This window comes from Podarcis muralis, chromosome Z (assembly GCF_964188315.1).
Source record: "Podarcis muralis chromosome Z, rPodMur119.hap1.1, whole genome shotgun sequence".
NCBI classification, from domain to species: domain Eukaryota; kingdom Metazoa; phylum Chordata; class Lepidosauria; order Squamata; family Lacertidae; genus Podarcis; species Podarcis muralis.
Window position 1 is genome coordinate 24,572,522 of NC_135673.1, and position 23,649 is coordinate 24,596,170.

Sequence of the window (23,649 nt, forward strand, 5' to 3'; positions counted from 1 at the left end):
AGAAAGTCTGGATTCTTTATATCCCTTGTATCCCTTTGTAACATTGAGCAATTGACCCTTGAGAATCACCTGACTTCTGAAGCAAAGAGTAACACGGATTGCTGTTGCAAGCTGCAGCTGAGAACGACTTATGATCCCACCATCCTCTGGCCAAAAGCAAGAAGTCAAATAGGACCTCATAATTAAATGTATGCAGGGCTGGCCCAAGACATTTTGGTACCTGAGACACACCACAAAATGGTGCTCTCCGCCCCACCAGAGAAGGAGGAGTGAGTGGAGATCTACATCAGGAACGTGGGGTGGTGGTGTCAAATCAACCTTACTTGGCAGTTGAAGTGGGAATCAAAGGCCACCACATGGCACACTGAATAATGCCAGGCCAGTACAGAGCCCAGAAAACCCCCAAGGGCAGCTCCCATCATTTCTTCCCTGCAGTGGGAGAAAATCAGCAGCACCTCCTATTCGCTGAGAGGCCACTGTAGAGGTGGAATCGGGTGGGGGGCTGCTGAGGTGGTGACACATCCAGCCTTCAAGGAGCGTGCCGCAGCTCTTGTTGCAGCAGGAGCAGACAATGCTTTCCTTGCAGGCTGGATCTGCTGCCCCTATGGATCCTGTCACGTGAGGCAGTTGCCTCATGTTGCCTCATGGGTGGGCCATGTATTTGCATGTAAATGTGCAGATAGAATATGCTGGAAATTCCTAGCTCATTTGCTGTGTTCTCAGATGACACTGTTCATTGCAGGGGGTTGGACTAGATGATCCCCAGGGTCCCTTCCAATTCTACAATCTTATGTTTGACACTTCTTAAAAATGGACAAAGAGAAATGCATTAGAAAAAGAGAGCTTGCTGCCGTAGGTACCTCAGCCATTGGTATGAGATGAGATTTGCATCATTAATTACAAATGCCTACCAGTGATTTGAATGCTGCTCAACCACCCACTTAGCACCCGTCTGCCACGCTTCAGGCAGACTACTGGTTCTCTCTATCTATTTTTCACACACAGCACTGCGTGAATATTCATGTGTTTATCTGTTCATTCATTAATGTATTAATTTAACAATGGAGAAGGGAAATCAAAACCAGGGATTGAGAAGAGGTGTTTTTTCATGGCATCACAGAAGTTCTGCCAGTCAGTGCTGATTACAAGTGACTTCTGTTCTGGGGATTGAGAGTGTCTTGTTTGTTTCTTGGTAAGATGACAGAAGGTCAGTGAAACAGTGCAGCATGCAGTTGGTGCTTCTTATTGGATTAAGGGTGTGTGTTTCTTGGTAACATCACAAAAGGTAAGCCAATCATAGCTGCATGCAGTTGGCTTAATTCCAGGGATTGAGGGTGTTTCTTGATGACATCACAGAAGGTCAGCCAGTCAGTGATGTGGGCTTCTACTGCAAGCCCAAAGATACGTGCTGGTTTGGGGTTTTTTTGCCCACCATTCGTACTTAGAGAGGAATAGAATATGTTTGAACTTAACACAGTGAGACTTGCTTCCAATCCGTTATCACAGATATGTTATGCCAGGCTTTTCCCTATTATGAGTTTCTATACCAGGGGTCAGCAAACTAAGGCCCGCGGGCCGGATCAGGCCCAGTTGCCTTCAGGATCCAGCCCGCAGACTGTCCGGGGATTGGTGTGGGGATTCTGTTCATTTGGGCTACGCCTTTTTTTTCCTATGCCACTCCATTCCCCCCCCCCCATACACACAATGTGCGGCTCCTACCTCCCTCCTCCTGGCTTCTCCCTGCCCTGCCTAGAGGAGGAAGGAGGTTGGGCTGAGCTGGCATTTTAAGCAGCCCCTCTCCAGAGCCAGCCCTTTCGCGCCACTCATCTTTCCTCCACGGTGGTCGCCACCCTGGTGCTCCTGTGGGCCAGAGAGCGGAGTGGATGAGCTCGCTCTGCCTACCCACGAGAAACAGCAGTGGCGGTGGCAGCAGCCCCAGGGAAGGTAAGTGCAGTGGCTGGGGGTGGGTAATGGGGAGGAGGACTACTTGCCCCCCCTCACCTCTTCTTCCAGCCCCCTCCCCCAGTGCTGCTTCTCCAGCCTGCCACAAGGTCTGAGGCACAGTGGGCCGGGCTGCGGCTAAAAAAAAATTGCCAACCCCTGTTCTATACCTACTAAGTTGCTTCCTGGAGGTGTTGCTAGTGCAGGGGTAGCCAATGGTAATACTGGGTGGGACTGATCGGGAGTTGAATTGCAACATCTGGAGAGCATCATGTTGGTGACCACTTGGGTAGAGAGAAAGAATCAAAAAGTACCTGGTGTGACTCTTCCCTCTTCCTTTCTGGATGATTTTAGACAAGCCTCAGTCTCAGCCTTCCATCTGCAATATGGGGATAACAACACAAAACTCCATGATAGGATGGTAATTTTAAGGATATTGCTGAGATATTGTGATAATGCATTTTCTACATGCTGAAAGTTATATATTATGAAATTTCCAATGAAATTCCAGAATAGCAAGCTTGACTTCATTTTCCTCCACAAGCTAGAGAATAGGGAGGAACATGAGTCTTGCAAGAGAGCTACCTGATGAGCTGTTCCCTAAAACCATCCTCATTTCAATGCCTGACGGCTTGCTTGCATACCTAAATGCAGAACTGGGCAAGGCATTCTGTACTCTTGGTGACTTTGGGCATCTGGCAGGACTTCAAGAACAGGCAAAAGAAATACAATTCTCCCTCTCTCCCTCCATATGACCTGGAAAGAGAACCTGGCTCTGATTCATTATAGCCCTGATGTTGATGTATAGGCAACCCTGAAGAGATGCTAAATCTTGGGAGAAAGATCTTAAGCTCTTTAGAATAAAACAGAACATACACATTAAGCCTCTGTGGGTTTTAGACCTTGTGGAGTGATGATGGAATGTTATCCCTACTTAAGGGATAACTGCAAAGGCACCAGTCCACATCTGTGTCTTTAAGGCAGGGTAGACTGAGTGGTATCCGTACAATTTTACTGGGGGCACTGTCCCTGCACTAGTTAGCAAACTTAAGGAGTTACGAGTACTTGTTTTGATCTTCCCTGTTCTGCAGTGCCACCCTCATAATGGGCAAACAGAGTACTGCAGATTATCAGCTAATCCTGACCTGAGTGCATTATTAGCAGGAGCGCCCAACGAGACCAACAGTGGGCACAACAGCCAAGAAAGCAGTTTTTGCATGTGCTGTAGAGAGAAGTGAGGGGCAGATGGAGCTCATGAACCTGGAAAGGTAGCCCCTCTAGAAGAAGGAAAACCCTGATCTGAAACCTCCGCTGCCTTGCAGGATATCTTCCAAAGAGAAGAAAGGCTAAGGACAAAATGCTACACAAATCCGGAGTCCCTTAGATGGTTGGATGCTACCTTATATGCCACCTCCTGGCAGCTCCTGTAGCCAAGCTGTTGCCAAACATATTGTTCTGCTTTTCTTTGGACCACACCCAGTGAAGCTGAGGGTAGGGGGTCTTATCGTCTGGGCAGCCCAGGACCTCCATACACACTGCCCAGGCTTGCATACTGAGAGGGTCACTTTGATGCTGCTAACACAGGAGTTTGGCTTCACCCCCAGAGGCACACTCCATTGTTCTTTGAGACAGATGCCATCAACAATATGTGCACATATTTCCCCTTTAAACAGAACTTGAAAGCTTATTCCCTATTTAAAGCCTGCCCTGTTTGGCCATTGCCTAGTTCCGCATTCTAAGATCTTTGCCTTCCTTTTCACCTAATGGCTGTTTGCCGGTTGCACATTGTAGTGATGGCACAGAGCAGCTGAACAAGACCCAATAAGAGAAGCAACCATAATAACCCCTGCATTGCTTAAGGGGAAAGGCAGCTTACTGAACTGCAAGTTTTTTTCTCTCACTCTCCTTTTTGGACAAAGGCTATTTTAAACTTCAGTAGCCGTCTGCTTCCTTCAGGGCACCTTGAAGCAATGTAATTATTGAGCATTTCACTGCACCAACCTGTATTTATCTTCCCTTCTCATAGAGTCAAAATACAGTCAATATTCAAATACAGAAATCAGCGGCTAAGAAAGCAAAATGCCGCCTTATGCCTTGCTTCAATGTAAACTGATACTGAGGGGCTTAGTCAATCAGCTGAGATCACATCCTGTAGTAGCATTCCCAGCATCAGGATATCTCCTCACTGTGGACTTATCCACATATAGCTTTTGCCCTACTCTTTCCAGGCACATGGGCACACTTAAAATCTCTGTGTCTGAGTGGTTTGTTTGGGTTTTTTCCTTCTCTGAGCTTACTCTGCAAAAACTTGCTCTTTAAAACTCAACTGGAACAAATGTCAATTCAGGTTTCCTGTGGTTTCCCACTTGCTCTGATCGAGCTTTAAAAAGTGGTTTTTCACAGGGAAAGCTCCAGAACCAAAACAAAAAACACCCTCAGAAACAGAGCAGACCGTGCCTGGAGTGGAGGAATTGTAAGTGTGGATAGGTCGTTTTCTGCAAGGATGGGATTCCTCATCTCAATATTTTCAAGGCATGACAGAAATAGCTTTGCATTTTGAACACAGATGAAAATTGTCATGATGTCTAAAAGGACAGTGGGATTTATCTCCATGTGGTAGGGATGGCCAAGTGAATCTATTACTCATCATCAGCAACAGTGCGCGTAATGATAAGCCTTCCGCAAGACTGAAGGCATTATTCCTTGATGTCTGGTTTGGCAACATGGGAAAGGGTTCTCTACGCTCCTGGTTACTCCAAGAATTCTAAGTGTGTGCCTATACTCATTCATAAAAATGCACTTCTTTCAGTGTTACCAACTGCAATGGATTCAGTTGGGCATTTTCTTTCTTTAGTGGCAAAGACATCAAATATGACACCAACCTCTCTCACCACCAAAGGAACACAAGTGAACAACACAAGCACGCTGACACCAAACTCTACACACATTAAACATAATAGAAACACCGCCACCCAATCCCACCCTTATCCATCTTCCCTCTCTCCACCCCCCTTTCTTTTTTCTCTCCTTTTTTTATTTTTATTTTTATTTTCTTCTCCCCCTAATGCCTCAACAAATGAAACGGATTTGTAAAAATGTTACATGGGGAAAAATATATATGAGGCACTACACTTCTGTAAAACAAGAAAATCCTTAATAAAATATTTAAAAAAAAAAAAAAAAAAAAATATATGACATTTGCTGCAGTGCACCTATGGGGACTAAATTTGGGAAGAGCCTGCTGGATCAAGCCAGTGGCTCATTTAGTCCAGCATCCTACTCTCACCGATGCCCATGGGAAGCCCATAAACAGGCCACAAACACAACAGCACTCTGCCCACCTGTGATTCCCAGGAACTGGTTTCAGTGGCCAGTGCCTCTGACGGCTATTGTAGAAGATTGCCGCTGCGGTTATGAATTTGCCCCATCCTTTTTTAAAGCCATCCTATCTGGTTGCCATCACTGTTTCCTGGAGGAGTGAGTTCCATAGCGTGCTGCCTTTTCTTTGTTAATGCTTTCGTTTACCACACGTGTTTGTGTCTATTTATGAACTGTCTGCTTTGAGCGCTTTGGCATCTCCTAAATTGTTGGAGGGAATTTTTTTTGTCTTCCCAGAAAACTAAATCCATGACTGCTGTTTATAAATACTTTTTTGGCCCTTTGTAAAGCAGGTGTGCAGGAACTGGAGAGTTGCGGGATAAGGAATTAAAATATGCTGTACATGCTAAACAATGGAAAATTGTTTAGAAACTATAAGGAACGTTGCTTTAGATTTGTGACTGAGACTGCTTCAGCTAAAAATTATGTTTTAGGTATATCTGTACAGGAAGGCACTGTCAAATACATATAGATACTGAAAATGCCTCATTAGAGCAGGGGATGTTGGCATGTCCAGTGATACATTCTTTTTGCTTTCAATATCTATTTTGTATTGGTGAAATCTTTGATATTTGCAGATGTTCAAGCACTTTTAAACTATATTCCTGTAGTATGGAGGTTAATAACACACCAACAAAAATGGATTCTGAATGGCAAAAATGACATAATGAGAGCCTACTGGATCAAACCACTTCTGGTCCAGCATCCTGTTCTGTGGTGACAAACCAGATGCCTGTGTGAAACCCACAAGCAGGATTCGAGCACAAGAACACTCCTTGGCCATGTGGTTTCCAGCAACTGATATTCAGAAGCATACTAAATCTGACAGGTAGAATGTAGTCATTGGGGCTAATAGCTGTTGATAGCTTTCTCCTCCCTGACTTTGTCTAAACCTCGTTTAGAATCATCCAAGTCAGTGGCCCTCACTGTTTCTATCATGTACTTAGGCAAGGCTTTCTCTTTATCTCAGACTACACCCACACCCACACACAGTGAGGAAAACAAAACTGACCTTCCTTGCACAGTTGTTATAAGCACTGCAACAAATTTCTATGGACCCTTGAGAGCACCATACAAGTGTTGAGTATTATTCATTATCCGTGCCCAGAGAAGTGTGACATGTTCAGAGGCTTCTAGATCCCTTTGTGCTCCTGAAGAAACACACACACACTTCATTCTTCCTGGTACTATCCAAGGGGCACACCATTTTTTAAAAATAGTTAGCAGGTTCATAATTATATCCCACATACTCACCAATTCTTCTGACGTGTGAGTGCTGCATTTGCCTCCAGAATTTCCTCTGGGGCATCAAATACATGTCAAGCTGCATCCAGAGCAATGGAAAGGTCTCCCTGTGCAATCTGGCTCTGCATACCTCACTGGAGTCTAAGGAGGCTTAATTGTTTCCCTGGGAGCATGAGGACGTCATGCATGTGATGATGAACTGTCTCTTTCCTTTCCTTTCCTTTCCTTTCCTTTCCCTGTCTTTAGCCTAACTATATCTCACCTGTGGACTTGAACTGAGCTTTTAATATTCATGGGCTGTTTGCTGAGCATCCAAATGCATCCAAGGGATGCATTCTGACTTTATACACTTGTGTTTTGCTTAAGCCCCACAGGGATAAGCAAATATGAGTTCTCTCTCTCTGCCTCTCTCCCACTCTTTTATCAGAAGTGGCCAATTGTATTTTATTAATATTTGGCCTTGTTTCCAGGTTATGAAGCACCACAAGCAAGAAGCCTTCAGTAGGTCCCTAACCTCATTCCCCCGTCCCCGTCCAACCCCAACATGCACACACCACAGCATTGCCACCTCCTCACTTTGAGAACAAGAGCATAGAAAGTTACTTTTATACTGAGTCAGATCATTGATGCTTCTAGCTCAATATTGCCTCCACCAGCCTCCCCCAACTTGGTGCCCTCAGGCCAGGAAAGGCTGGTCTACACTGGTTTGCAGTGGCTTTCCAAGGTCTCAGAGATGAGACATTTGAAACCCAATCTGGCAATGTCAGTGACTGAACATACATGCATAGCACCCTTTACTATTTTTGCTGCCTGTTCAGTTCCCCAGCAAAGTGGTGGGCAAACAAGCAGAAGAGCAAGTGGTGGTGAAGAAGAGCAACAGCTGTCACCTGCTCTGGGAAAGGGGAGGGGGCAGGTGAAGGTGAGTGCCAAGAGTCCATCACTGGCACATCCCTGCATAGAAGGTGCCCCCCAGGTGTTGCTGCTTGCTGCATCTCTGCTGGAAGAGAGCATTCAACCGTGTGAGACCAGTGACACTAAGTGCCCAACTTCTAAGTTGAGCGCAGTCAGGCCTCTGTAACATGGGAGACAGCTAATGGCACTCCTCTGGGGATTTGCAGAGGAGTTTTACAATGCTGTGTTTCCAGTACTTTTTCCCTTCCACTTCCCCTCTTGCAAAAGTCCAGTTTTTAGGGAGAAGCGGGATTTGTTGTGCAAAAACTCTAAATGTTAATTGTACAACCTGAATTTGTCAGTACACAACTGAATCCTACCAGAAAATAGCATCAGTCTCCAATGCTTTAGCAATGTGCTCCATAGCCTTTTAACAAGGCATCAGAGGTTAAGGATCAGAGTTTTCCTTCTCCTAGATGAGTTACCTTCCCAGGTTAGCAAGCCCCATCTGGCCCTCACTTCCCTCTACAGCACGAGCAGAAACCACATTCTTGACAGTTGGACCCACTATTGGGGGGAAAAGATGAAGAACAAGAAAAGATAGTCAGAGACGTTCACCCTAAAATGCTGATGAATTTTTATGATGACTTCTTTTTAATTGCCAACTGTTGTGGAAATGTGGAAAACAAAACTTAAATCTGGAACAATGAAGAACTGAGAGAAATGTTACAAATAAGAGGCTCTTTTGATCCATTTTTAGCTGGTTCTTTAGGAGAAAGGAAAATTAGACTCAGAGAGACTCAGCAAAACATTTTTATTGTATACATTAAAATCGCAGTCCCTAGAACACGCACGTGCACATTCTTAGTCATACTCACCAACTCTACACCAGTAGCTGATCAGGCCATGACAAGAGGACGGGTGGCAGGCATTGCAGCGCTGGGAACATGGCACACCTTTCCACTGGAAAGTCCCTTCTTTATAGACTTTCAATCAGACATTCCAGCTCTGGTGATTCACCACCATCTGTTCCTTGTCATAGTTGTTCATCACGTTCCAGAGTTCATCACATCATCATTAGTCAATCTTGCTCAACACCCGTCCTTTGTTATCAGCCTGTTCATACGTCAAGTCTCAAGAACTCAGCACTTCTTCCCCACTTCACTTGCCCACAAGTCTTAATGAGACTCCATTTTAGAGTGGTGTTCTTCAGCCTAAAAACAGGCCTACGCACATTCCTTCATTTATACCATAAATGTCTACTGAATGTGATTATTATACTCATTACAGGAACCAGTATTGACCAAGATTTGCTCATCCTTACACATGCCTCATTCCCAGAATTAAGGTTGAATATTCTCCAGGTTAAGCTGAAATTGTGGAAGAGTAGAACACAGGACCTGTTGCTGAACAAGAAGCAAATGAAATAGAGGGACTCTTCTCCCCCTAATGGAAACTCACTGATAGCTCTTCTTCTGCCATTTGTGCTTGTAGCAATAAATTTCCTCTCACAGATATTAAGGGTGCTTTCCTCCCCGCCTGTGTAAGATGGGCCCAACCTGCTTGCATAGTTTATATGCCAAGTGACAGGCAAAATGGCATCCCAAGAGGCCCCTTTAATGACACGGTGGAAGTCAACGTAGCCAGAGGAAGCAGCAGAGACAGCAGCCTAGAGCATCCTCTCATCCTCAAGTCAGACCTGACAAGCAAAATTAACGTTCTCTCTTGCGGCTGAATTAATTAAGCAAAATAAGATATAGAAGGCAAGCCAGCCCCTCCTTCATGCTTGCATTTTCCTTCACAACCTTTCCTTCCTTCTCTCCTAACCCTGAAAATCAGATCTATATAATTAAAGAGATTCGCCTGGGAAAGTGGCCAAATGCTTAAAAGAAATGCTAAAAATACAATCGACAAGCGGCGTTACTCTACACCAGCTATTATTCATGATGCTCATCAGGGTTGCAGTAATCAAGGTGCTCGGGAGGTAATGGCACTTACAAAAATTTGGTCTGGCTACTGAGTAGCTGATGACCACAATGTTCAGGAAAACAAAAGACCTGGCAGTTTGCAATAAGACTCATAAGAAGAGCCTGCTGGATCAGGTCAGTGGTCCATCTAGTCCAGCATCCTGCTCTGACAGTGGCCAAACAAATGTCTGTGGGAAGCCACAAGCAGGACCTGAACACAAGAGCACTCTCCCTTCCTGTGGTTTCCACCAACTGGCATTCAGAAGCACTGCTTCCTCCATTCAGAAGCACTGCTTGCCTCCACACTTTTTTTGTCCCAGCACTTTCCCCTCGAAAACCCACTCTTTAATGCTGAATCGGAACAAACAGCAATTCCTGTTTTCAACAGATTGCCCTTTGCTCTGATTCAGTGGTAAAAAGTGGGTTTTCGAAGAAAAGCACAGGGAAGTGCTCAAACATGGCCCTTTAAAGGGTGGGCATGCGCCTAAAAACACGGCACAAAAGGAAGTCTGGATGAGCCCTCCAGAGTAAGGGCATGATCTCTTCAGTGCAGGATAATTGCCTTAACTCTCATGCATTTTCAACATGTAGTTATCAGTGTCTGCTTCTCAATCTCTTTCTCCCATGGAAAGGAGAAAGATCCTGGAAGATGCTAGAAAAGAGGATAGATTAGCCACTCCCCATATGTGATTGCATGCTCACCAGCCCCAGCTAGCATGGCCAAGGGTGATGGGAGTTGCACTACAAATACCTGGAGGCCACTACTCCCTTGAAACATAGACTGGGGAAAGAAGTATGGAAATAGGCCTTTTGCCTTCCACCTTTTGGATTTAAATTGTTTCTCTGGAGACACTGAGGGCAAAGCCCATGAAAGATCCGGTCAAGTTCTGAGCCTCGATGGTCCTATGGGCAAACCACTATCAGGAATTTGCTATAATGAATGGACAGTCTTATCTGACAGAGAAGGGACAGTGATATAGAGAAGATGTATTCAGCTAATCTATTTCTCATATGAAATTCCCTGCTGGTGCTTTCAAAGCACTGCTTTTTTTGACCTGTGACCTTCACAGTGCTCTGATTTATCTGGATATTGCAATCAAAGCAGAACACATTTGAACTGAATTCGGACAAATCAAAGAGCCACTCCAGGCTTCTCCTATCAGGCAATTTAATAGAAGAGATTTTTTTAAAAATCCCGCTCTATTCTACGCACGTGCCTTCTACCAGAGGTCCTCATTAGCTGTCGTTTCATTTCACGGGACTGTTGGCTGCATATGGACAAATCTGTCTATTTTGACTTCTCTCAGGTTTTCATTTTTAAAGTCTTAGGTTCCATTCAGTTCAATGCATTCACATAATAGTTTGCCTTTTAATAAAAGATACTCAAATATTTGTATGCATTTTAATTACATTTCTCTCAAGAAAAACCTTTCACACACTTTCATACAACTACTAATACAGCACACACATTTTTGCAAGCCATAATAGAATCCGTTTTTGCATGTTACTTTCACTAATCAATCCATTTCCCCTTACTACATTTGTGTCCACATTTCTTTCAATAGTAGACTGCATGGCAAAATTCAGGGAAGTGCTAATTTCAAACAATAGCTGTGTTTTGCTCTTCATATTGGTTCAGGAAGTGCAAATTTGTTGGGTTCACATTAAAATTTGAATTGATACATTATTTTCCTCCATCTCTAGTGGGGTTTGGGGAGGCTTGTTTTGCTTTTCATGCTTTTCATAACCTTAATATTCAACTACAGAGTGCATATAGACAAGAAGTTGGGGAACTAAAGCCCAAGAGAACTGGAAAGGCTACAAAATACAACATGTGGACAATACATTTACAAAACATTCAAAAACCTTACAAAATGGGAAGCACTGATCTTTCTGTTATTTTTACAAACTAAAATTCAGATATCAAACATCCCTCCTTTCTTATTTTGAGGGTGCCACATTTTGGAATGTTGGAGAATTCCGTGAAAACAGAAATGGGAGCAGAAATTGTCAGGAATGGGAATCAATTCAGTGAATAAAATTAATATTCGCTGTTGTTTTTGCTTTCAGTCCACAAACAATACAGGATTGATTATGTCTTTTCTCCTTTTGCATTGCATTTCCTCTGCAGTAAAATGAATGGGGTGGAGTATACATAATTTGTATAATGAATTCCATATGCTCCATAATTTCATCGCAGCAGACCGTGAGATGAATAATGTAGATTTTAGCAGAAGTCGAACTGGAAGAATGGAAACAGTGCTGCATGCAATCAATACAGGACAGAATGGGAAATGATTTCTTCTACATCCCTACCACCCCTTCCCAGTCAACAACCTACAACCCCCTCCAAAGCAAAAGATGCATTTATTTATCAACCGAACCATTACTGTTGCCATTGTCGTGTGCAAGAATGGGGGTGCATGTGCTAATAATACTTTCAGGTGGCACCTGGCTTAATTTTTGGGAACTAAGAACATCTATACATACAAATATTCCCCCATGGAATTCTTTGCATAAGCTTTAGTCTCATTTGAAGCTAACCTGTGACTGAGGTGGTCCTGTGACTCCCATCTCATGGCAAAGGCTCAAGGTACAATGGTGGTGCACATTAATCCAAAAGCCCAGAGTGTCTCAGGTACTCAGAAAAAGACCCCTGCCTAATCTGGTCTTCACTGCTAGAGAACTTAAACTTGACTTCCTGTTTCAGCCCCTATCTTTAATATGTATAGCTGAGTAATATGTATATCTGAGTATATAGTCAAAGTATATAGGCAAAGTAAAAGGCACAGCAGGTGAATTGCATGGCTAAGCACAAGATGAGATCTTGTTCCAATAAGCAGCATGCTCCTGTCTCTTTTATTTGAAGAAGTGGGTGGGCACAAGCTTTAGCATGACAGTTGTCTTGGGATTGGGCAAGCAAATGGGCATCCCTGTAAGTGGGTTGGGCCTGTGAGATTTGTTCATACCACCACTGTCCTTGGAGATGGAGGTGGAGTCAGTGCTGACTCAGAATCCAATTTACTCTCAGGTGCCTTCCCAGAAAGTAGAGACTCCTTAGGAGGTACCTGACAAGAGGTGTCCAATAACACAAGGGAGGGATGCCTCTCTGCTCACCTACTTAGACCCTCCAGGGGATGTCCAGTTGCAACTACCTGATCTCCTCCCACTCTGCCTCAGGATCTGACTATTCCTTCCATGATATCTCCACAGGGCTCATGACACTGCCTGAGGCTTTGGAGAGCCATTGCCAGTACAAATTTGCAAATAATCTTTATCTACCCGCAGGCAGAAAAGATACTTCGACTCAATATCTTTTCCCCTGAAAGGGGAAAAAACAAAACATCTTGAGAGGGCTTTTTGAGAAGGAGAAATCACCTGCAGGGAAAGGCTTAAGTATTCCCCCTCCTTACAGCCACTGCAGATTTCTAGCCCCCTGCCTCTTGACAATGGCATTTGAACAAGTAAGAAACCATTAAGACAAATCATGTGAGATGAACTGTAGGTCTCCAGCATCCTTTCTAGGTTGGCCTTCGAGGACAAATCATGAGATGGGTGTTGAAAGCATCAGGGACAATCAGAGTAGCTGGTTTGACATTTTGCACACTTCCAATCCAAGCTGGCTCTTATGAACTTTATTCTTTTGAGGGGGGAAACCTACAGTTTCAAAAGCAAGAGTATGGGGAAAATTCCACTACAAATAGAGAAGACAGCATTAAGAGTCAGGGATTTGCTAAAGGATGTCTTGTGAATTCTGCTGTCATTTTTTCACTATGAAGGAAAACAGAGGAGAAATTAGCATTTTGTGTGCGCATGGTGTATTTTTTAAAAAAAATGTAACAGACTGACTAACACTGTCCATTGTTTATGACTGAAAGAACTAAGATAAAAATATCTGAGTGACAGCTAGGAAGAAGCGTGATGATGGTCATGGGACAGAGTGGGGGTGTGGTCTGCAGGAGCTTGGAGAAAGGGCTCTAGAATCAAACCTTGGGATGATGATAAGGTCACCACGGAAACAAGCCCATGGTGCAGAATATGTACAGTAGGTTCAATGGTGATTGTTCTTTTAAAATCAGGAAACTGAGCAACCTTTACAGAAGGAAGTCAGCATGTATTTGCCCATGTTTGAATGCTAAATAAACACATGAACTATGGAAGGGATGGGATAACTTTTTCCCCTATTGATAACCACAGTCCCTTGGGGGCCATCTGTTGGGGCCAAGACTTGAAAGCAAGTGGGGCAGGAGCCAGCCATGTGTGGGCTCCTTCTCCTCTCTCTCTCTGCTAGCCCTTCTCCCACACTTTCTCTGTCACCTCCTTTCCCACCTGCATGAAATTAGTCCAGGGATTGCATACAATGACTGGGAGCACTGCAAATCACTAACGGCTGATATATGACATATAATGCATTTAAGAGGATAGGGTACATCTCACTGTAACAACAATGTTTAATGTGGCAACATGCCCTGGGGCCTTAGGGCAAAGGGCAGGTAATTGACAATTAACAGCCATAATTCAGCATTGTTCAGAAGTTTATTTCTGTCTTAGGAGAGAGTTGTATTCTCCCATTCTCCCATGCTGTGGAAGCTGTCATGAGAACCATCTGCACCACAGAATTTACCACTCCTAGTGGAAGGATAATGCAAATGAAAGGGTTGGGCACACATGCAACACTGCAACATTATATGTATGTATGTACACAGTGTCTGTACAAATGCTTCAAGATGTTTTGCATGTAGTGTTTACCCACACACATTAGAAGAACACTGCAAAAAACTAATCATTGTATAACCATCTGTACTGTCACCTCAATATTGCTTTTTTGCAGTGTTTTATCAGTATTAACATGTGCATCAGTAATAGAGGGAAGTAAAGATTGAAGAAATGAAAGAACATAAAACTGCAGCAAACTGGTAATTTACAAAAAAAAACCCAACCCTAAATGTATTCATTTCACTTCAAAACATGTTCTTGCAAAAATGTATAAACTTTTGTTGAAATTTGAATCAGAAGGAAAAGGGTTAATGGGTGCATGATTAAATGGGCAAAAAAGGAACAGTTGGAACATATGTGGACTAAGGGGTTAAAATTTACATTATGTTATGATCATAAAGAGAAGTTTTATAAAATGTTGTTATCATTGGTACTTAACTCCTGAGAAATTATTTAGAATGTATAAAGATGTTTCAAATGTTTGCTGGAAATGCCAAGAACATGAAGGAACATTTTACCATGCTTGGTGGATGTATAAAAAGGCTACAAAACATTGGATACAAACACATACATTGATACAGCAGGTTTTAAAGGTTAATATTCAGTTGAAGCCAGAACTTTTTCTTTTAGGGTTAATGGATACACAACTGGAAAAGGACTATGAGAGATTATTTCAATATATGTTCACAGCAACAAGACTGTTATATGCCCAAAGATGGAAAGATACCGCCCTACAAACTATGGAGGAATGGCTGATAAAATTATAGGATGGCAAAATTAACACTTTTAAGTAGAGAAAAATCATTATTGTCATTTATTAAGGATTGGAAACTTCTTATGGACTTTTTGCAGGACAGAGAAAATGAATTTGTAATATCTGGATCTGAAGACTGAAAAAATATTGGCTTATAGAAAATAGAATTGTTGGATGTTAATGAGTGAATACTATGTTTAGCTTCAGGACAGAGAACCAGAAGTGTTTTATCTTTTTTATTTTTTTTCTCTCTCTCTCTCCTTTCTTTTCCTTTCTCCCTTTCCCTTCCTCTTTGCTTCCCTTCCTTTTTAGATTAAATTTTAAAAGCATTTATTTTTGGTATGAACTTTGGTATATCTTTCAACGAGTTATCAATAAAAATAGATTTTTTAAAAAAGGAAATAAGGCTAGGTAATCTGGAACTCCGCAGTCAGGGGGAGATAGTGGGTTGAGGAGAATTTCAGAAATTTCCATATGTTGTGGATTCCAACTCCCATCAGCTCCATCACCCTGGCCAATAGTCAAGGATGGTGGGAGTTGTATTCCAACAACATCTGGAGGGCACAAGGTTGGGAAGGTTGTGGCTTTCATTATGTCATATACAAGCATAACCTCCAGGGCCATTCTTAATATTCAGCCAGAGAGGTTGTTGTACAGTAGCTTAAAAGTAAAGGTAAAGGGACCCCTGACCATTAGGTCCAGTCGTGACCAACTCTGGGGTTACGGCACTCATCTTGCTTTATTGGCTGAGGGAGCCGGCATACAGCTTCCAGGTCATGTGGCCAGCATGACTAAGCCGCTTCTGGCGAACCAGAGCAGTGCACGGAAATGCCGTTTACCTTCCCGCCGGAGCGGTACCTATTTATCTACTTGCACTTTGATGTGCTTTTGAACTGCTAGGTGGGCAGGAGCAGGGACCGAGCAATGGGAGCTCACCCCGTCACAGGGATTCAAACCACCAACCTTCTGATCGGCAAGTCCTAGGCTCTGTGGTTTAACCCACAGCGCCATCCGTGTCCCATACAGTAGCTTAGGGTGTGGGCAATTCGCTGTCACCAAAAGCTGATAACAACTTTGCCGCTATTGTTTTCTTGACTTTCTCTCCACACCCAGGACCATGCAGATATTGAATGGAAGTTTGCACGCACCAAGCTCTGGATGAGTTACTTTGATGAAGGTGGCACTCTGCCACCTCCTTTTAACATCATCCCCAGCCCCAAGTCCTTCTGGTATCTTTGCAAGTGGATCCACAACCAACTCTGCCCGTCTCAGGACCCAGAGAATGATCAGAAAAAGCATGAAAACCTGAAGACATTCACGGTAAGGAGACAGTCCCTGCAATCACTCTCAGGAAACTCTGCTTTGTGAGTTGGTTCTCTGCTTTTGAATGGCAGGATAATGTTGTAAGTAGGGATGGGGAAGAAATTTTATTCAGTTTGCATTTAAAGGTGTATCTCCCTAAGATGCAGTTTATGAAACAATATGAGAACTGAAACACAGCTGGTATCTGAAATCTGCAATTCTTCAAATTTTGAAAGACAGTTCTCCAGTTCAGTAATGTGTACAGTAATGCAGTCATTAGGGTAATGTGTGCATAAAAATGCATATATTAGTGTATATAACATACAAAATGCAGTGAGGTTTAGTGGTTAGGGTGTTAAACTAGGACCTGGGAGACCAGGGTTCAAATCCCCACTCAGGGCTTTTCCAAACCTAACTTTTGCAGAGGTCCACACTTTAAAGCTTTGTGTCCGAGCGCTCTTTTTTTGCCCCAGATCTTGCCCCACAAAACCCCGCTCTTTAAAGCTGAAGTGCAACAATCACTTGCTCTGATTCAGTGGTAAAGAGTGGGTTTTTGCATGTGACCTGTGCCTGGAAAGAGAAGGGCAAAAGGTAAGCAGATAAGCCCTCATTTTGTTAGATTGCACCCAGTTCTCCAATCTGTTAAGGTCATTTTGAATTCTGATTCTGTCTTCTGCAGCATTAGCTACCCCTTCCAGTTTGGTGTAATCTACAAACTGGATGAACATCCCCTCAGTTCCTTCTTCCAAGTGGTTTATAAAGATGTTGACCAACAATGGGCCCAGGACAGGGACCCTGTTGTGGCACTCCACCTGTCACCTTTTCCCAGAATTAGGAGGAACCATTAGTGAGCAGTCTAGAGTTCAGCCAGCCAACTAGCTACATATGATGTCACCACTGGCTTCATTGGCTTCAAAAGGGGGGTCAGATTCAGAGGCTGTATGCACACACATACCCAGCCCTGTTGTGGGAGGACCTGAGTTTTGAAGAAGAGCTGTAGCATAGTGGGTAGGAGGACATCTGCTTCACATGCAGAAGATCCCAGGTTTAATCCCCTGTCTGAAACCCTGGAGTGCTATTGTAGACTAGACTGAGGTAAGTGGACCAATAGTTGTGCCTCACCTTTACCTTTACCTGTACCCTGGACTTCCATCAGCAACTAGCTAACTAGTTCTCATCAAGTGGGGCTCTTTTTAACAAATTGCTTACAACAAAAAAGTTGAAAATATGATGGTCACCTGTTTAATATATATGTGCCTCTTTCATTTCAGGAACGTCATGCTGACAACTTGATTCAGAATCAGCACTATCAGGTAAAATACATTCTTTGATGAAGCAGTTTATTTGCATTTCCTTGCTCTGCAATGAGCTTAGAGCCAAATAGTTTCTTTATGCTTTGCAAAAACTTTGGGTGTGGCCTGCAGATTTTTAAAAACTTCCCCCTCCCCCTATTTAAACACCATATCATCAACTGCCTTGGAAGCATTTCTCTGTTCCAGTAGAGGTTTGTCACATAGTGGGGTCCTGCAAAAAAATATATCCAAAGCTCCCATGGGTAGGCAGAATGAGTTCCCTCACTGTTTGGATCCAGGTTACGACTTTCTGTTATACTTTCTTTTGGCATCTGGTTACAACTACAAGGAGTATTCTTAGTTCATGAGAGTTAATGCAAAAGTGTGATGAGATTCGGTTTGCATTAAAATCTTAGTGTTTCTAAAATTAGACTGTAGAACTGAGTATGTGCAGTTTGCAGCAGGTTTCAGGTCACTTGGTTCATTGCATCTCTTTACCCATGTGCATTGGCAAAACACTGCAAAAAGCCGTCTGGCTGTGATCATGCAAACCGCAGAGGCATGTACTGATAAATAAAGAAGTATTTTTTTTATTATAGCAGTCTAATGGTGCAAACTCAGTGGCCAGGAAGGAGCAGGGTCCAGGTGCTCTTGCAAGACAAAGGAATAGCAATGATTTATCTGGTTTGAGAGCAAGGCCGAAGACTCAGGAAGACAAGATTAGTAGCAAGAGTTCCAAGACTGCTTGGGAGCTGCAAAGCTGTCCAAACAAGTTTCCCCACCTTCCATGTGCACCTTCTGCACAAACCCTGTTGAATGTACCAGAGTCGTGCTATTAGAGCAGGGATGGGGAACCTCAGGCCCATGGGCTGGATGTGGCCCTTCAGACCTCTCTACCTGGTTCTTGGGACTCTCCCTAAGTCCCTCTGTCCTCATGCCTCTGACCCCGATCACCACTGGTATGTGGTCCTTGAAGGGTTCCCCACATAGCCTCAGCATACAGAACAAGGCCTTGAGGACTTGAGCGTTTTCCATCATAGTTTTTTGCAAACCTAAATTGCATTTGTAGCCTGTTTGGCATCGCTAATTCTTCCAATTAAAAGATTTACTAAGATTAAAGGATTTACCATGCCATCAGCTCAAACACATTATGCTAGATTTTTTGAAAATAACCACTGAGATATCAGAAGCTCAGATACACTTTTAGATGTGGCTCCTTCTCTGTAGCTGCAACAGGTTGGAATCTAGCTTTTGCTTGTGGAACAACCTAGGAGGAACAAAATGTCCATCCTGGCCTGGCCTGTTTTTACTGTTACTCATGGGACTGTATCTGGGGGAAAGGCTATAGCTCAGTGGCTAGAGCATCTGCTTTGCAGCCCAAAGGTCCCAGATTCAACCTGCAGCATTCCAGACTGGGAAAGGCTCCCCATGTGAAACCCTGGAGAGCCACTGCCAGAGCTTAGTGACCAATGGCCTGACTCAATATAAGGCAACTTCCTACATTATTTTGCATTCAAAAAGCAATGCTTGAATAGGGAGAAGTAGATAGTGACAGGTTGTGTGGGAAATAGTTTGCCCCTTACTTCTGGGTCCTAAATAGGGTTGCCAGGTCAGGTGCATCCCAGACCCTAAGATTTCATGACCCAAAACTGAGACCTAGGAATGGCCACTGGTGATGGGCCCTGGAAGCAGAGGTTAATTGGTGGTGAAGTGTAGGAGGGAAGACACACACAACCCAGAGTATCTATGCTGTAATTGACAGGGCTGAGGCTTGCAAGTAGCATGCACTGTCTTGCTTTTTATCAAAGGCACTCCCACCCAGTTGGAGGGGGCCAGGCAAATTGGAGACTTCAGGGACAACCTGAAGTTCCTAGCCACGGTATTTAACTCCTTACACTTGAAATCCTGAATGCTGAAAAATATGTGGGGAGATGTGGCAGCTGGATCTTGAGCTCCCCCACTCCCTACAGACCACTCATTAAAAATACTCTTACTGAATTTTAACATACACAATACATGCAAACAAAACTTGGCAACAAATTAGGATTTGCTGAAATAAGACGTACTCTCTTTCTACAATAAAGAGTTTTGACTAACATTTTGTGCATTATTTATAATCCTACAATATGAAAACATGCTGTGCACCAATTAGTTTTACAAATACGAAACCTGCAAATAACCTCTCCGTAAAGCATCTGGGATAGTGGTTATTGTAACAGAACTCCAACTCACATATGGCAAAAAGCACCCCAAAAGCTTTCTAATTTGTCCTCTTTTTGCAGCTCTCTGCAGGCCATTTTGGCAGGTAGTCAGATGCTCACCTGGCAGTCATCTGGCTTCACCAACATGAGCAGGCGATGGCTCATAGACAATTACAACAAGCCCCATTTGGAGCATGGGCTGGGACCACTGTACTACTACCAACCCCTGCAGGGCTTGCTGTCAGCAACTTAAAGCAAGCCCCACTATGGGCTGGAATCAGGCATACTACAGAGTTCCCAGTTAAGAACGCCTTTATGTAGCTGACCACCGAACAGTTCTGACAGGAAGAATTGCCTGCCAAGGAAGGGCACTTTAAGGCTCCCAATTGTTCCTTTCTAGTCATGTCTTTACTTGATTGCTGGGATGTGGGTGGCGCTGAGGTGTAAACCACTGAGCCTTGGGCTTGCCGATTGGAAGGGCGGCGGTTCAAATCCCCGTGACAAGGTGAGCTCCCATTGCTCGGTCCCAGCTCCTGCCAACCTAGCAGTTCGAAAGCACATCAAAGTGCAAGTAGATAAATAGGTACCACTCCGGCAGGAAGGTAAACGGCATTTCCGTGCGCTGCTCTGGTTTCACCAGAAGTGGCTTAGTCATGCTGGCCACATGACCCGGATGAACTGTCTGCGGACAAATGTCTGCTTCCTCAGCCAGTAAGGTGAGATGAGCGCCACAACCCCAGAGTCGTTCGTGACTGGACTTAACTGTCAGGGGTCATTTACCTTTTTTAGGCATGTCTTTACTTGATCCGCGAACTCATATCACATCATATGTGAGGCAGATTGGTGTTGTTTGTGAAAAATGGGCTTATGGACCAAGTTAGGATTTCTGCAAGGCCTAATTTGGAGCACAGGCTATAGGTTCAACGCCTACTGCTGTAAGATGTGATAAGAGATAAGGATGGGCAAGAAAGTCTTTACAGCTAGTCAACCTGGGAAGGTAACTCATTTAGAAGAAGGAATACTCTGATCTTAAACCTCTACTGTCTTGTGGGATATCTTCAGGAAAGGAAACAACTAAGGAGTAAGCACTACACAAACCTAGAGTGCAGTCCCTAAGATAGTTGAATTGCCCCTTGTTTGGCTCCTTCCAGCAACTCCTGCAGCCAAGCTGGTGCCAAACATATCACTCCACTTTCCTTTGGAAATATGCTAAGACTACATTCTGCTGCTTAGTTTCTCGCGGACCTTTCACATTAAGACTAACAGCCTTCATATTTGCACCTAATTCAGCCCATTAATCAGTTCTCGTAACTAATTAATCCATATTTAGAAATATATAGGATCTAATAATATTTCAAATAGGATATAATATATCTTAAGGATAAAAATCTAACATATATGTTTAAACTAGAATTCAATAGATATTAACTATATGTAGAATCTGTTTCCCAAACAAACACTATGCCTTAAAACAATAATTATAAATAATAATATATAAATAACAAAGATATCCCCAATACATGTTGGTTATTGAAAGGGAAGAAATAGATGTAAAATCAGAATCAATATTGGTAAAATGGAAGGTATAAGATTAATGAAAGGGAGAAAATACAGAAAGTAAGGGGGAAAGGGGGAAATAATTACAAAACACACGCACTCACGCACACTCACTTGCTTATATGAAGCAACAAAAAGGGGAAAGAAGCAAGACTAAACTACGTGGTGCTCTTAGTAGAAAAAAATTACCTAAAATTAAAAGGGGGGAATGAAAAAAAGATGATGGGAAGGACAAAAAAGGACTTCCTGCTTGAATCCAACTTGTAGCAGCTCCTTTTAATAATGAAAATTATGATTCATTCATATCAAAAAGAAGATGAAGAAGAAAAAATGCTGTTAACATCATTCTAATATGGTAACCAAGAAGAAAAAAAGGATTTCAGTTTGTTATTAGCCTTAGTGACTTATTTTTATTATTTAGCTAAAGAAGGGAAAAAGAAAAATCAATGAATGCTATAAAGTCACAGCTGTTAAGAGAGAAAAAAAAGAGAGAATTGAAAATTGGACCTCATAAAACCTGGATAAATAAAAATCTTCTTGTGCTCAGTTGGTAGCTCCACTTGGCAGACTTTTTGCAGTTAGCGCTTGGATATAGGCTTTTGCATTCTTTGGTGCTGTAAATTTGTATGTTTCCTTGCCCCTTCTGACACAGAAAATAGCAGGGAATCTGATGTAGAACTGCAGATTAGCTTCTATTGCCATGTGTTTTGCTTGGAGGGAACCACATCTTTGATCTGCAAGTTGTTTTGTGGATTCTGGAAATATGGAGATTTTATTCTTCTCCCAAATTAGTGGCGTTTCTGAGGGCCGTTCACGTGCCATTCTTATAATCATAACTCTGGTTTCAGTGCGGAGAAACGGGGGAGGGGGGACACTTGCCATCTGGGCAGCCTAGGACCTCCATACACACTGCCCAGGCTTGCGCCTTGAGGAGGTGACTCCAATGCTGCTAATGCAGAGGTTTGACTTCACCCCCAGTGGCACACTCCATTGTCTCCTGAGACAGACGGATACCAACAAAACCCAATTTACACTTCCGAAAACAATGCATGAACCAAAAAACACAGTTGTCCTTTGAAATCTGCACTCCTCTGCACTCCCAAAGCATGTGTATCAAAGGAAAGTACATGAAAATACATGTATTGGTGGGGAAAAGCATATAAAATGCATTATGTTAAGAAAATTGCTTCTAATCTAGTATATTAAAAGAAACACACTAAAATGCTGGTAATTTTTTCTGAGCACTTTGTTATGGCGAACTTGTGCATTAATGTGTGGCAAAGTGAATTTAAGACTGGGAAAATGAGAAACCTGAGGGTAACTGACATATTCAGCACCCCTATTGGTAGTGCCAAGGTGACTTTTTAAAGGGTAACATCATGGTTGCGCTTCGAGGCCCCCAAGCCCTTCCCCTGAAAATAACTTCACACTGACACGTAATTTTAGGGTAACTGACTCCTGCCTCTCTGGCTGGAAGTCTGAAAAGGTAAATACCAAACGAGAGAGCAATATCGATGAAGACCAACGAAGCTCACCCCGGGGTTCCTGTGGTCCTGGCATGGCCCTAGCCCCTCAAGCAAACTTCAGATGAGATCCAGGACCCCCAGATTCCTTTACCGGAATACCCTTATTCATGGAGGGGCAGGTGATGGCTGCACCTCCCCTCCCACACACTTCAATAAGCCAATGCCTAACCGCCAAACCTTACAAAGTTGTGACGATTGCTAAGGGGGTAGGCAAAAACCAAGTGGCTACATCCAATCTGCCAAATGGAAAAAATTTCTACCCATCCCCTGCTCCAAAGCAGGCAACCCAATCCAAAGCAAGGCCAAAGCAAGATCACCTAAAATTTGGGAGGGAGGGCAGGTGTTTGGCAACATGCTGCAAGCACTCCTAGTTACGCCACACCACTGCTTTTATAGGCCCCAGGAATCACGCCAACTGACCCAATTGGCCCAAACAACCTGGCGCGATCCTGGGGTCCAACGGTTAAGACTTGGGCCATGCCCGGCAACAACTCTCCCAGTGGGGGTGCCTTAGGAGTCCGCGTGCAACCAGGACCCTCATTAAGGAGGATCCCATATATCAGGTGACATCAATGTCAATACCTAAATGGCACTCCCATATTCAGGGTCAGGATGTCTCTACTACAGAATTTTTCAAGTACAAATGTGGGTCATTACCTTAATATCCTGCTTGCAATGATGGACTATTTGGGTGTTTGTCTCATTATGCTCAGAACATATTCCACACCTTTCACAATTCCACTCCTATGCAATTTTATTCAGAAGCAAGCCCAACAGATTTTGATAGCATTTGCTTCCTGGTGATTGTACATATGATTGTTGCAGCCTCAATGAGTGTGACTTAACAAATGCAATAAACTGTGATATACCCTAATGTAA

At 43.3% G+C, this 23,649-nt stretch overlaps 2 protein-coding genes across 3 annotated transcripts in view; one reads left to right on the plus strand and one right to left on the minus strand.

Moving 5' to 3' along the window:
• The window catches only part of TRPC5 (transient receptor potential cation channel subfamily C member 5), a 174,903-nt gene that overhangs the window by 145,266 nt on the left and 5,988 nt on the right, over window positions 1–23,649 (plus strand). For both annotated transcript variants that reach the window (XM_028714744.2, XM_028714743.2), the window contains 2 exons: window positions 16,006–16,212; window positions 17,466–17,507. In XM_028714744.2, coding sequence (XP_028570577.1) covers window positions 16,006–16,212; window positions 17,466–17,507 — 249 coding nt within the window. The remainder of the gene's footprint in view (window positions 1–16,005; window positions 16,213–17,465; window positions 17,508–23,649) is intronic.
• Window positions 1–23,649, minus strand: part of LOC144326184 (uncharacterized) — a 32,962-nt gene that overhangs the window by 4,665 nt on the left and 4,648 nt on the right. The window contains exon 3 of the mRNA XM_077922539.1: window positions 2,256–2,320. Within this exon, the coding sequence (XP_077778665.1) occupies window positions 2,256–2,320 (65 nt within the window). The remainder of the gene's footprint in view (window positions 1–2,255; window positions 2,321–23,649) is intronic.